The following is a 17,045-nucleotide window of genomic DNA, read 5'->3' on the forward strand; positions in this document are numbered from 1 at the left end:
AGGCAATGTTTCAGCAATGGAACTTTGAGTCTGTTTCTGGTGTGTGTGTGTGTGTGTGTGTTTTTTCTTCCTCTGGAACACTCTTGTGATTGATTTGTCTGTAGTTTGTTGTTGGTTTATATTTTACAGTGATTTTATGCTGAAATCAGAGTGATTTAAAACAGTTATAAAATGGAGTTGTGCTTTTATCGAACAGTGAAACTGGGTTGTGCTCTTGCACTGTGTAATGTGTTAAAACAGTGTTGTGATCGTACACATGAATAAATTGTGATGATACTGAGGGTCACAGCCTGAAAAAACAACAACCCTGAGTTTTGGAGTGAATTGATTTTTATTGATGAATTGATCAGTGACAGAGTGATGAGTGACAAGAGTTTTTTTTTCATCTGTTCATCACTCACTCATAATCCATCTCCACAGATCCCAGCTCAACTCTCTTTATCTAGAACCTAGAACATCTAGCTGTGGGTTTCAGGAAGAAGTCCAGCAGTGTTTACAGGATGTGACCAAAATCAAAAACATCAGATCAACTTCAGCTCTTAAAAACATCAGAAATAAAGAAACACCAAAAAAACACACTGCCAAGTTCATTTAATGATCATCATATTAAACGTTAACAGTAAAGTAATAAACTGATTTATAAATGAATAAAAAACAAAAACGGCAAAAAGTAAATCAGATTAAATTTTTGGCATCAACTTCATTTTAAACAGTGTTTCAGTGTCACCTCCAACACTCCCCTGATCCAGGAGGCGCGGGGTCACACAGGTGGGGTGTACTGGGGTGGGTTAGGGGTGTATGGGTCATATCTGGGGGTGTGTTGGGGGCACAGCTCGGTGAGAGCCAGGTCGTGTAACAGATCCTCAGGAGACAGCACAAGACACTTTCAAATAAGATAGAAATATACAAAATAAAAGTCTCTGATTTAGCCTCACAGGTGCAGGAATGGGATTGGTCTATGTACAGAGTGGGCGGAGTTTGTGGGACTAGGCCTGTGTTTTTACTGTGCTCAGGTTTATATCTGATTAACCCCTAAATTCCAAACGTAGCCGAGCGGCCAAAACTCAGATCTGTTTTTGGACATGGTTCCGATTTCTCCCCGAGGCCCCAGCGCTCCCGTACACAGACGCCCCCTACTGACAGTGTGTATGATCTTTACACAAACACATGGCCCAAGACACTCTGGAGAAGCACACGGGTCAACGTCTCCATTGCCCAGGGACACTCGGAGGGGTTTAAAGAACAGCAGAACTGTGTTCTCTGGAGCGACAGAGCCAGTGGGTAACTTACACTGCATTTAAGGTGGCAGTGAACATTTGAACAAACAAGTGAGGCCAGAATGTACCTGCAAACCAGAATGTACCTGCTACACCATTTAAGGTGGAAGACAGCAGAGTTTGGCTGGTTTACCATTTAAGGTGGAAGGGATCGGGTTAAATACAAAGTTGAGGACACCTTCATCCTCATGGCCACAGTCTCAGAAGAGAACAACATTAAGCTAAATTAGCGTCGTAGCTCCAGTGCCAACTGAAGGAGGACAGAGCCTGGTTGTCTTGGCTGAATGACTACATGCGATTTAAGATGGTTCTGATGAGCTGTGTTCTAGATAGAGGGTCTCAGAGGGTGCGGGGAATTATGGTGAAGGGAAGAACTGGACTGCTGGCCTCCAGTTCCAGAGCCGTGAGGAAGCACTCTGTCGCTGCGGCGTGTTTCCCCTGAGCCTGGAGAACCTCCCCCAGACTGTTCCACACCGAGTGAGCCGTAGAACTCACCTGCACCGCGTCCCGCAGAACCTTCTCGGCCAGACTGTACCTCTGTAACTGATGGAGAATCAGGCCCTGAGACGAAACAAAGAGAAACACGTCAGCTCGACACGCTCAGAAGAAAATATTAACCGCTGATTCTCTTCCATCAGGTCACCACCCTTGTGTGTGTGTGTGTGAGAGAGTGTGTGTGTGTACTGACCAGTCTCTGCATGCTTTTGACATGTGTGGGGCTGATGGAGAGCGCCTCCTCGTACCAGCGCTTGGCGTCCTCTGTGTTGCCCCTCAGCTCCGCCACTTGCCCCTTCATAAATAACACATTGTGGGAGAGAGGGAAGAGACTCGCAGCCTCTTGAGTACAGGCCAGAGCCTCGGCCGGCTTCAGCATCCCGATATACACCTCCGCTACCGGAGAGAGAGAGAGAGAGAGACCATTTGACAAACAGGAAGTAAATGTCAGTAGTGAACAGCACTTGGTTCATCCCCGACCTGAAGAACACAGTCAGAACCAGCTCTTTTTTGTGTATATTTTGTGTGTGTGTGTGTGTGTGTGTGTGGGCGGGTACCTGCGTGTATCCATATCTGAGCGAGGGTCATCCAGGGGTGCAGTGGCCCCTGTTTTGGAGCTGAACTCTGGAGAGACGAGGCCACTTCAGACAGAGCCTGCTCCACCCGCGACGCTGCGATAGAGGTGGCATGGACAGAACCTACACACACACACACACACACAGACACACACAGTCAACAGGACCCCTACACACTCCTCATTTACAGGGGATCATAATCATCACAGATACATAAAACCTAGCCCTAACCTACATATTTCACTACACCCTACACACTCCACCCCACACACACACACTCCAGTCCATTTCCCCTATAAGAACACTACACCTACACACTCCACCAGCACGCTCCACTACATCACACCCTACACCAAACCCTGCACTACACCAGCACCCTGCACCACACTAAAACAGCACCCTGCACAACACCAGCACCCTGAACTACATCCTACACTACACCAGCACCCTACACTACACCACACTACACCAGCACCCTGCACTACACTCTACACAACACCAGCACCCTACACTACACCCTACACCACACTACAACAGCACCCTGCACTACATTCTACACAACACCAGCACCCTACAACACACTACACCAGCACCCTACACCCCACACTACACCAGCACCCTACACCCCACACTACACCAGCACCCTACACTACACTCTACACAACACCAGCACCCTACACTACACCCTACACCACACTACAACAGCACCCTGCACTACATTCTACACAACACCAGCACCCTACAACACACTACACCAGCACCCTACACCCCACACTACACCAGCACCCTACACCCCACACTACACCAGCACCCTACACTACACTCTACACAACACCAGCACCCTACACTACACCCTACACCACACTACAACAGCACCCTGCACTACATTCTACACAACACCAGCACCCTACAACACACTACACCAGCACCCTACACCCCACACTACACCAGCACCCTACACCCCACACTACACCAGCACCCTACACTACACTCTACACAACACCAGCACCCTACACTACACTCTACACAACACCAGCACCCTACACTACACCAGCACTACACTCTACACAACACAAGCACCATATACCACACCCTACACCAGCACCCTACACAACACCAGCACCATACAGCACACCCTACACTACACCAGCACTACACTCTACACTACACCAGCACCCTGCACTACACCCTACACTACACCAGCACCCTGCACTACACCCTACACAACACCAGCACCCTACACTATACCAGCCCCGTGCACTACACTTTACACAACACCAGCACCATACACCACACCCTACACTACACTCTACATAACACCAGCACCCTACACTACACCAGCCCCCTGCACTACACCAGCACTACACTTTACACAACACCAGCACCCTACACCCCACACTACACTAAAACAGCACCCTGAACTACACCCTACACTACACCAGCACCCTGCACTACACCAGCTCTACACTTTACACAACACCAGCACCATACACCACACCCTACACAACACCAGCACCCTGAACTACACCCTACACTACACCAGCACCCTACACCAGCACCCTACACTACACCAGCCCCCTGCACTACACCAGCCCCCTGCACTACACCAGCACCCTGCACTACACCAGCACCCTGCACTACACCCTGCACTACACCAGCACCCTACACTACACCAGCACCCTGCACTACACCAGCACTACACTTTACACCACACTAAAACAGCACCCTGCACTACACCAGCACCCTGCACTACACCAGCACCCTGAACTACACCCTGCACTACACCAGCACCCTACACTACACCAGCACCCTGCACTACACCAGCACTACACTTTACACCACACACTACACCCTACACCACACTAAAACAGCACCCTGAACTACACCCTACACTACACCAGCACCCTGCACTACACCCTACACCACACTACACTAGCACCCTACACCCTACACCACACTAAAACAGCACCCTACACTACACCAAAACAGCACCCTGAACTACATCCTACACTACACCAGCACCCTACACTACACCCTACACCACACTACACCAGCACCCTACACCAAAACAGCACCCTGAACTACATCCTACACTACACCAGCACCCTACACTACACCCTACACCACACTACACCAGCACCCTACACCCAACACTACACCAAAACAGCACCCTGAACTACATCCTACACTACACTAGCACCCTACACTACACCAGCACCCTGCACTACACCCCACACTACACCAGCACCCTACACCCCACACTACACCAGCACCCTACACCCCACACTACACCAGCACCCTACACCCCACACTACACCAGCACCATATACCACACCCTACACCAGCACCCTACACCCTACATAACACCAGCACCATACAGCACACCCTACACTACACCAGCACCCTGCACTACACTTTACACCACACTACACCCTACACAAGCACCCTGCACTACACCCTACACAACACCAGCACCCTACACTATACCAGCCCCCTGCGCTACACTTTACACAACACCAGCACCATACACCACACCCTACACTACACTCTACATAACACCAGCACCCTACACTACACCAGCCCCCTGCACTACACCAGCACTACACTTTACACAACACCAGCACCCTACACCCCACACTACACTAAAACAGCACCCTGAACTACACCCTACACTACACCCTACACTACACCAGCACCCTGCACTACACCAGCACCCTGCCCTACACCACCACCCTACACCCCACACTACACTCTACACCACACTAAAACAGCACCCTGCACTACACTCTACACAACACCAGCACCCTACACCACACTACACCAGCACCCTACACCCCACACTACACCCTACACTACACTAAAACAGCACCCTGAACTACATCCTACACTACACCAGCACCCTACACTACACCAGCACCCTGCACTACACCCTACACCACACTACAACATTACCCTGCACTACACTCTACACAACACCAGCACCCTACACTACACCCTACACCACACTAAAACAGCACCCTGCACTACACTCTATACAACACCAGCACCCTACACTACACCCTACACCACACTACACCAGCACCCTACACCCTGCACTACACTAAAACAGCACCCTGAACTACATCCTACACTACACCAGCACCCTACACTACACCACACTACACCAGCACCCTGCACTACACTCTACACAACACCAGCACCCTACACCACACTACACCAGCATCCTACACCACACCCTACACCCCACACTACACCAGCACCCTACACCCCACACTACACTACAGTCTACACAACACCAGCACCCTACACCACACTACACCAGCACCCTACACCCCACACTACACAACACCAGCACCCTACACCACACTACACAACACCAGCACCCTACACCCCACACTACACCAGCACCCTACACCCCACACCACACCAGCACCCTGCACTACACTCTACACAACACAAGCACCATATACCACACCCTACACCAGCATCCTACACAACACCAGCACTACACTCTACACTACACCAGCACCCTGCACTACACTCTACACCACACTACACCCTACACTACACCAGCACCCTGCACTACACCCTACACTACACTCTACACAACACCAGCACCCTACACTATACCAGCCCCCTGCACTACACTTTACACAACACCAGCACCATACACCACACCCTACACTACACTCTACATAACACCAGCACCCTACACTACACCAGCCCCCTGCACTACACCAGCACTACACTTTACACAACACCAGCACCATACACCACACCCTACACAACACCAGCACCCTACACTACATTCTACACTTCACCAGCACCCTACAACACACTCTACACCCTACAGTACACCAGCACAATGCACTACACCAACACCCTACACCAGCACCCTGCAATACACCCTACACTACACCAGCACCCTACACCACACTCGACACTAAACCAGCACCCTACAGTACACCAGCACCTTGCACTACACCCTACAGTACACCAGCACCCTACACCACACTCTACACTACACTAGCACCCGACAGTACACCACACTCTACAACACTCTACACTACACACTACAGTACACCAGCACCCTACACCACTATCTACACTACACCCTACAGTACACCAGCACCCTACACCACTATCTACACTACACCCTACAGTACACCAGCACCCTACACCACTCTCTACACTACACCACACTCTACACTACACCCTACTTTACTATAGATACTACTTTATTGCTACTGGTAACTATAAATCAAAAAGAACATCGTTGACCTGCGGTGTTCCACGAGGATCAACTCTTGGGCCTCAACTGTTTAACCTTTACATGTTACCACTTGGACAAATCCTTAATAATAATGAAATAACCTATTCTAGTTATGCAGATGACATCTACTGTGCTCTGAGATCTATTAAGCTCGGGCACCAGGCGACTATTGTCCCATTGACACTCTCTGCAACTGCTAGTTAGTAAATAACTGGATGAGGGACAATTTCCTTCAACTAAACAAAGATGAGACAGAGGTGATTGTGTTTTGCAGCAAGGAGCAAAGACTTGAGGTCACTACTCAGCTCAGAGCTCTAAAGACTAAAGGCCAGGTCAGAAATCTGGGCCTAATCCTGGACTCAGATCTCAACTTTAACGCCAAATTAAGGCAATAACTAAATCTGCCTTTTACCACCACCTCAATAACAGTTCAAAGGCTATGTGTCAGACTCAGAAAAACCCATTCACTCATGCATCTCCTGCAGTGGTCTCTTTACTGGACTTCCCCAGTCCACAGTCAGCAGCTAGAACTCTTACCAGAACCAAGAGAACCGAGCACATCACTGTCCTCAGGTCACTGCACTGGCTCCCGATGAAACACAACATTTATTTTAAAGTGTTATTAACTGTTTATAAATCAATAACCTGCCTCGGACTGAAATATATTTCAGATCTGTTAGACGTGTATGAACCCAGTGCCCCTCAGATCACTCGGGACCGGTCAGTTCATAGTGCCCCGGGTCAGAACCAAACAGGGGGAGGCAGCTCTCTGTCACTAAGCCCCTGCACCTGGAACAGACTCCTGGAAGACATCAGACCTGCCCCAAATATTCCATCAAATCTACACAAAAGACCCTCCTTTTCACCTGTGCATTTGAATAGCGCTGCACTTAGAATGAATTAAAAAGGTAGATCAATTTATTTTATTTCTAGTACCATTTTAATAATTGTCTTTTTTTATTACTGTTTTATTGTATTTTATTTTGTTTTCAATTTTACTGAATAGCTTTTTAATCATTTTTATTTTATTTTTATTATATATTCTGTTTTAATTCTATTTTACTACTTTTTAATTGTTTTAAATTCTATTGTGATATTTCTGTATGACTCTGTAAAGCACTTTGTGTACAAAAGGTGCTCTATGAATAAACTTGCCTTACATTACACTACACCCTACACCACACTACACCTTACACTTCACCACACCCTACATTACACTACACTCTGCACCACACCCTACATTACACCTTACACTACACTCTACACCACACCCTACATTACACTACACTCTACACCACACCCTACATTATACCTTACACTACACTCTACACTACACCCTACATTACATTACACCTTACACTAGACCACACCCTACACCACACAACGCCCTACATTACACTACAACTTACACTACACTCTATATCACACCCTACATTACACTACACTCTATATCACACCCTACATTACACTACACCTTACACTACACCACACCCTACATTACACTACACTCTACACCACACAGCGCCCTACATTACACTACACCACACCCTACATTACACCTTACACGACACTCTACACAACACCCTACATTACACCACACAACGCCCTACATTACACTACACCACACCCTACACCACACAGTGCCCTACATTACACTACACTCTACACCACACAACGCCCTACATTACACTACACTCTACACCACACAGCGCCCTACATTATACCTTACACTACACTCTACACCACACCCTACATTACATTACACCTTACACTAGACCACACCCTACACCACACAGTGCCCTACATTACACTACACTCTACACCACACAACGCCCTACATTACACTACAACTTACACTACACTTTATATCACACCCTAAATCACACCCTGCACTACACTAACCTACAGTCTACACTACACCACACCCTACATTACACTACACTCTACACTACACCACACCTACATTACACTACACCACACCTACATTACACTACACTCTACACCACACCACACATTACACTACACTACACTCTCCACTCCACCCTACATTACTCTACACCACACACTACATTATACTACTCTACACCACACCCTACATTACACTACACTCTACACCACACAGCGCCCTACATTACACTACACTCTACACCACACAACACCCTACATTACACTACACCTTACACTACACTCTAAACCACACCCTACATTACACTACACAACGCCCTACATTACACTACACCTTACACTACACCCTACAACACACCAAACCCTACATTACACTACTCTACACCCTATATTACTTTAAACCACACTCTACATTACACTACACCCTACATTACACTACACTCTACGCTACACCACACCGCACCTACATTACACTACACTGTACACCACACCCTGCACTACACTACCCTACACTCTACACCACACCAAACGCTACATTACACTACCCTACACTCTACACTACACCACACCCCACATTACACTACACTCTACACCACACCCTACATTACACTACACTCTACACCACACAACGCCCTACATTACACTACACCTTACACTACACCCTACACCACACAACACCCTACATTACACTACACTCTAAACCACACCCTACATTATACCTTACACTACACCACACCCTACATTACACCACACAACGCCCTACATTACACAACACTCTACACCACACATTACACCACACCCTACATTACACTACACTCTACACCACACCCTACATTACACTACACTCTACACCACACAACGCCCTACATTACACTACACCTTACACTACACTCTACACCACACCCTACATTACACTACACTCTACATTACACTACACCTTACACTACACCACACCCTACATTACACTACACCTTACACTACACTCTACACCACATAGCGCCCTACATTACACTACACTCTACACCACACAACACCCTACATCTTACACTACACTCTACAACACACCAAACCCTACATTACACTACTCTACACTCCACTACACCCTACATTACTTTAAACCACACCCTACATTACACTACACTCTACGGAACATCACACCGCACCTACATTACACTACACTGTACACTACACTACCCTACACGCTACATTACACTACCCTACACTCTACACTACACCACACGCTACATTACACTACACTCTACACTACACCACATCCTACATAACACTACACTCTACACCACACCACCCTACACTCTACACTACACCACACGCTACATTACACTACACTACACAACACCCTACCCAACATTACACTACACCCTACATTACAATACACTCTACATTACACTACACTACACTCTACACTACACCACACCTACATTACACTACACTCTACACTCCACCCTACATTACTCTACACAACACACTACATTATACTACAGTCTACACTACACCACACACACTACATTATACTACACTCTACACCACACCCTACATTACACTACACCTTACACTACACCACACCCTACATTACACTACACTCTACACTACACTCTAAACCACACCCTACATTACACTACACAACGCCCTACATTACACTACACCTTACACTACACTCTATATCACACCCTAAATTACACTACACAACACCCTACATTACACTACACCTTACACTACACTCTATATCACACCCTAAATTACACTACACAACACCCTACATTACACTACACTTTACACTCCACTACATCCTACATTACACTCTACAACACACCAAACCCTACATTACACTACTCTACACTCCACTACACCCTACATTACTTTAAACCACACCCTACATTACACTACTCTACAGTCCACTACACCCTACATTACTTTAAACCACACCCTACATTACACTACACCCTACGCTACACCACACCGCACCTACATTACACTACACTGTACACCACACCCTGCACTACACTACCCTACACTCTACATTACACTACCCTACACTCTACACTACACAACACCCTACATTACACCGCATCCTACATAATACTACACTCTACACCACACCACCCTGCACTCTACACTACACTACACCGCACCCTGCACTACACTAACCTACAGTCTACACTACACCACACCCTACATTACACTACACTCTACACCACACCCTACATTACACTACCCTACACTCTACACTACACCCTACATTACACTACCCTACACAACACCCTACACTACACCACACCTACATTACACTACACTCTACACTCCACCCTACATTACTCTACACAACACACTACATTATACTACAGTCTACACTACACCACACCCTACATTACACTACACTCTACACTGCACCACACCCTACATTACAATACACTCTACACCACACCCTGAACTACACTACCCTACAGTCTACACTACACCACACCCTACATTACACTACACTATCCACTCCACCCTACACTACACTCTATACCACACTTGCATTACTCTACACCACACCCTACATTACACTACACTGTACACTACACCACACCCTACATTACACTACCCTACAGTCTACACTACACCACACCCTACATTACACTACACCACACCCTGCATTACACTACACCACACCACACCCTACATTACACTACACTCTACACTACATCACACCTACATTACACTACACCACACCCTGCACTACACTACCCTACACCACACCCTGCAATACACTACCCTACACCACACCCTACATTACACTACACCACACCCTGCACTACACAACACCCTATATTACACTACACTCTACAATACAACACACCCTGCACTACACTCTTCTCCACACTCTACCACACCTACATTACACTACACTCTACACTAAAGCACACTCTACATTACACTACACTCTCCACTACACTCTACACAACACACTATATAATACTACAGTCTACACTACACCACACCCTACATTACACTACAATCTACACCACACTCTACACTCCACCACACCCTGGATTACACTACACTATCCACTCCACCCTACATCTTACACTACACTCTATACCACACTTACATTACACTACACCACACCCTACATTACACTACCCTACAGTCTACACTACACTACACCACACCCTACATTACACTACACTACACCACACCCTACATTACACTACACTCTACACTACACCACACCCTGCACTACACTCTACACAACACCACACCCTACATTGCACTACACTCTACACAACACCACACCCTACATTGCACTACACTCTACATTACACTACCCTACAGTCTACACTACACCCTACATCTACATTACAGTACACTCTACACTGCACCACACCCTACATTACACTACACTCTACACCACACCCTACACGCTACACTACACCACACTCTACACTACATTACACTACTCTACACCACACTCTACACTACATTACACCACACCCTACATTGCACTACACTCTACACCACCCTACACTACACTACCCTACACTCTACACCACACCCTACATTACACTCCACTCCACACCACACTATACTCTACACTCCACACCACACTATACTCACACTGTACATTATGCTACACCACACAATACATTATAGTACTCCACATCCTACATTACACTACACCACACCCCACACCGTACATTACACTACACTCTACACCACACCCTACAGTACACCACATCCTAAATTAAACTACACACCCTACATTACACTACACCCTACATTAAACTACACTGTACACCACACCCTACACTATACCACACCCGACATTACACTCTACACGACACCACACCCTATATTACACTACACTCTACACCACACCACACCCTACCCTACACCACAACCCACATTACACTACACTCTACAATACACTACACCACACAACACCCTACACCACACCCTACATTACACTACACTCTACATTACACTACACCCTACACTACACTACACTCTACACGACACCACACCCTATATTACACTACACTCTACACCACACCCTACCCTACACCACAACCCACATTACACTACACTCTACAATACACTACACCACACAACACCCTACATTACACTACACTCTACACCACACCCTACATTACACTACACTCTACATTACACTACACCCTACACTACACCACACTCTCCACCACACCCCACATTACACTTTAATTAGATTAATCTGTCCATCAGCTCAGAAACAACACACACACACAGGTGTATTTAAACTGCTTTTGGCACAATGGGCGGTGCTAACTTTCTATAGACTGAATGGGCAGGACTATAATACAACAGGGTGGATGGGAGGAGCTATACCATTAGAGAACTACTATTTGTGACATCACAAATTTTGCTGAATCAATACACTACTCTGTCTCACACACTGAATTTCCCAAGATGCATCAGGCAGAGAGCATAACTATGGCAGCCAATGCTGAGGGGGAGGAGCCTCAAAGCAAAAGCCAAAGCACAGACACATTCTTAAAGAGACAGGACCCCCAGATATGGGCTTTAAGCTTGACTGAGCGACATGAACTCAGCTCCACTCCATTAACTCCATCAGCAACTCAATTAACTCCATCAGCACCATTCATTTTCGGGAGTGATTAATCTCTTCTTCCGCACCGTTTTTCTTCTCCTGCTCTCTAACTATGGGCTAAGGAAAAGGGGAGGTGTAATTGTAGTCTTAGTATAATGAAATATTTGCTGTGGAAGGAGGACTCTGTCTCTTTAAAAACCTGCAGTACACTCACACACACACACACACACACACACAAGGTGCTGAGGGCAAATACATAGACCAGAGGGGAAAGAGGCAGTGTTTCTGTGATGTGTGTGTGTGTGTGTGTGTGTGTGTGTGTTTGTGTGTGTGTGTGTGTGTGTGTGTGTGTAGAGCATCAGGGTTAGGGCTGAGAAGCTGAAAGGCAGAGAGCAGTGAGAGCAGAGCTACTTACAAACCCCAAAAAAGGAATCAAAACCATGAAAGTAAGCGTCTGGAGGGTTTCCTTCGAAATCAAAGCACAATATAAACAAAAACAAAGGGATTAACTCAGAAAAGAAAAGAAACAGAAATGAATGCAACAGAACAGAATCATCACAGGTGTGTCCTAACCCTGCTCTGAACTCAGCTCTGAACGGTGGAGGTGTTCTAGCTGCTGAACAGTGTTTACACACAGACACACACACACACACACACACACACACTTCAGAACTGAGTTATGTGATGTCAAGGCAATGGTGGATATTTCTCCCTTTATCTCAGACACAGTCGAGCAGAGGTGTGGGGTCAGTAAGAGGATAATGACACTAATGAGTAATGGATGTGGTTTTATTATTTTGACTAAAGCTGATGGGTAGTGCCGGGGTTATTGCCTTCTAAATCTAATCTGACAAAGCTTCACAAACCAGAGCAGCCGGAGAACAGCCGGAGAACAGCCAGAGACCGGTGTAAAAAAATAAACAAAAACCAGCTGCAAGCTGGACCACAAACATCAAAACCACAGGGCACAACTCGGGTCAGAACACAGGGCACAACTCGGGTCAGAACACAGGTATTCAGAGAGAGGCGGGCGCATGATTGGCCGGTTAGTGGAGGGAGGCGGGCGCGTGATTGGCCCATTAGAGGAATGTCTGTCCATGCCACACACAGTGAACACTGCTTTACTGCTGACAGACGGACGCCGGCGGGGGAAGTGGTCACAGAACGCGTGTCCGACCGGTCTGAACACCACAGCATCGCTCTTGGGAGGATGAGGATGATGAGGATGAGGAGGAGGTGGAGGAGGAGGAGGTGGAGGACAGAGGGATGGAAGAGGAAAAAGAGGAGAGGAGGAGGAGGGCTCAGACCCAATGACGGAGGAAGAGGAGTGAGACACTAGAAATAAAACAAACACAAAACACTGTTAAAGAAAAAGAATAAAACTCAGCTCAAAGCTGCGAGAGAGAGTCACATGACCCAGAACACTGAGAACAAAGGGCTGTTCCTCCCAGGCTCCGCCCACTAACACCTGTTCCTTGGGTCAGATCACTGCTCCCAACATCCCAGCTCAAACCACAGTTCCCCTTCGTTTAATGAGGAATAACTCTTTAGCATAGAAACCGTCGCTATGGAACAACATCAGAGTGGGCGGAGCCTGAAGAAGGTGCTGACTCCACTGGAAGAACTACAGTTTGTAAACACATATTGAGAGCAAGAGAGAATAAGAGACAGAGAGAGAGAGTGTGTGTGTGTGTGTGAGTGTGAGAACATTACCAGTTTCTGGGTCGCTGAAGTCTGGTAGGGTCATGGTGTTGAGCTGTCTGCGGTCAGCAATCGCTCGGTCCAACAGACTACTGCCCCTCCCTGAATCACTACACACACACACACACACACACACACACACACTTCAGGTGCGAGTCTGATGAAATTCAGCCTTTACTGCTATGACCCCCTTTGTTCTCAAGTGTGTTTGTGTGTGTTGTGGGGTACACACCTGGGGTTAGTGAGGTTGTAGCAGGATTTCCAGATCTGCAGCATGTGTTTACAGGTGAGCAGCGCTTCCTCGGGCCCTCGGCACAAAGCCTCCAACTTCACTTTAGTGAACAGCAGCCTACACACACACACACGCACCGTTACACCCGCACACACACATCATTACCCCCCCCCCCCAACATCCACACTGTTACACACACACACACCGTTACACCCGCACACACACATCATCCCCCCCCCCCCCCCAACATCCACACTGTTACACACACACACACACACACCGTTACACCCGCACACACACATCATTACACCCCCCCCCAACATCCACACTGTTACACACACACACCGTTACACCCGCACACACACATCATTACACCCCCCCCAACATCCACACTGTTACACACACACACACACACCGTTACACCCGCACACACACATCATTACACCCCCCCCAACATCCACACTGTTACACCCGCACACACACATCATTACACCCCCCCCCAACATCCACACTGTTACACACACACACACACATCATTGCACCCCCCCCAACATCCACACTGTTACACACACACACACACACCGTTACACCCGCACACACACATCATTACACCCCCCCCAACATCCACACAATTACACCCACACACGGTTACACATGTACACACACCATTACACCCACACACACCCCATTACACCCCCCACCACACACACAACGTTTTACACACACAAACACCGTTACACACACACACCATTACATCCCCACCCCCCCCACACACACTCCGTTACACACACAGTAACACATGCACAGACATACACACTGTTACACACACACCGTTACACACACACACAGTGTCCACAACTCGTGTGTTTTACCCACATGAAGTTCTCGGGGTACTCGCTGAGGGCCATCTCGATGATGTTCAGTGCGTCGTGGTAGTGTTTCTGAGCGGAGAGCAGCAGGGCGAGGAGGTGCAGAGAGTGGACATCATCCCCCTGTAACTGCAGGGCCTGCCGGACATAGCCCAGAGCTTCGGGAATCTACACACACACACACACACACACACACCTCAGAAACAAATCCTGGTGAAAATACATCTGCCAATCAGAAGCAACCAACACTTGAGTGACATCACACCCACAACAAACCAACCTTTCCATCTCCAACCAGACACACACACAAACAAAGACACCTACCTGGCGAGACACGGCCAACTGCAGAGCCAGGTAAAACGCAGCCAGGTGATCAGTGGGAGAGAGAGACTGAGCCCTGAGAGAGAGAGATGTAGAGGGTTGTTTAGTGTTGTGTTGTGGGTGAAAGGCAGAAATTGTGAAGAGAATAAAAGTGAGAACCTCTGAAACGCTCCCAGAGCCTTCCTCTGATACTCCTCCTGTAACCCCCTTAGAGACGCTGTACACACACACACACACACACACACACACACACAGAGAGAGAGAGGGGGGGGACAGTATCTCTTCATTAGCAGTAACCATCCGGAATCAACATGTGTTCACACACAGCGAGAGAGAGAGAGAGAGAGCAGCTCATTAGAGAGGAGCGAAAGTGGAGGGAACTGACCATCCGTGGCCTTGAGGCTGTAAACGAGGCCGATTGCCAGGAAACCTTTCGCCCGAAACTCTGAGGCTTTGTCCTCCATCTCCACCACCATCTTAGCAAAGCGCTCTCCCTCATCTAGCTACACACACACACACACTCCTGTTGAACATTAAACATACTCTTATTTGTTCATTTGATTTTTACCTGCTGCTAAATAATGGCTTTGTTGTCTGCTCTGATCACGGCGCTCTGTTTAAAACAACAAAACTTCCACAAACGTTGGGACACGGTAAAATGTAAATAAAAGAGAATGCAGTGATGTGCAAATCCTTTGAACCCTGTATTTAACTGAAAACAGATCAAAGACGAGTTAGAGTTGTTCTGAAAAATGCTGGTCCTTCCTGAATGTGATGCCATTTAAAGTGATGCTGAAGGTTACTGG

At 47.4% G+C, this 17,045-nt stretch overlaps 1 protein-coding gene across 2 annotated transcripts in view; it reads right to left on the reverse strand.

Moving 5' to 3' along the window:
- Positions 1-322: 322 nt before the first annotated feature.
- ttc7b (tetratricopeptide repeat domain 7B) overlaps positions 323-17,045 on the reverse strand; it is a 41,262-nt gene continuing 24,539 nt past the window's right edge. Inside the window, exons 12-22 of one of the 2 annotated variants that reach the window (XM_066675997.1) lie at positions 16,625-16,742; positions 16,399-16,456; positions 16,243-16,315; positions 15,926-16,086; positions 15,050-15,166; positions 14,830-14,927; positions 14,242-14,451; positions 13,532-13,582; positions 2,330-2,470; positions 1,966-2,168; positions 323-1,838 (exon numbers count right to left, since the gene is read on the reverse strand). In XM_066675997.1, coding sequence (XP_066532094.1) covers positions 1,617-1,838; positions 1,966-2,168; positions 2,330-2,470; positions 13,532-13,582; positions 14,242-14,451; positions 14,830-14,927; positions 15,050-15,166; positions 15,926-16,086; positions 16,243-16,315; positions 16,399-16,456; positions 16,625-16,742 — 1,452 coding nt within the window. In that variant the 3' untranslated portion in view covers positions 323-1,616. The remainder of the gene's footprint in view (positions 1,839-1,965; positions 2,169-2,329; positions 2,471-13,531; positions 13,583-14,241; positions 14,452-14,829; positions 14,928-15,049; positions 15,167-15,925; positions 16,087-16,242; positions 16,316-16,398; positions 16,457-16,624; positions 16,743-17,045) is intronic. The other variant, XM_066675996.1, reaches the window with a different exon arrangement.

Source organism: Hoplias malabaricus, chromosome 1, assembly GCF_029633855.1.
Source record: "Hoplias malabaricus isolate fHopMal1 chromosome 1, fHopMal1.hap1, whole genome shotgun sequence".
Classification (NCBI taxonomy): domain Eukaryota; kingdom Metazoa; phylum Chordata; class Actinopteri; order Characiformes; family Erythrinidae; genus Hoplias; species Hoplias malabaricus.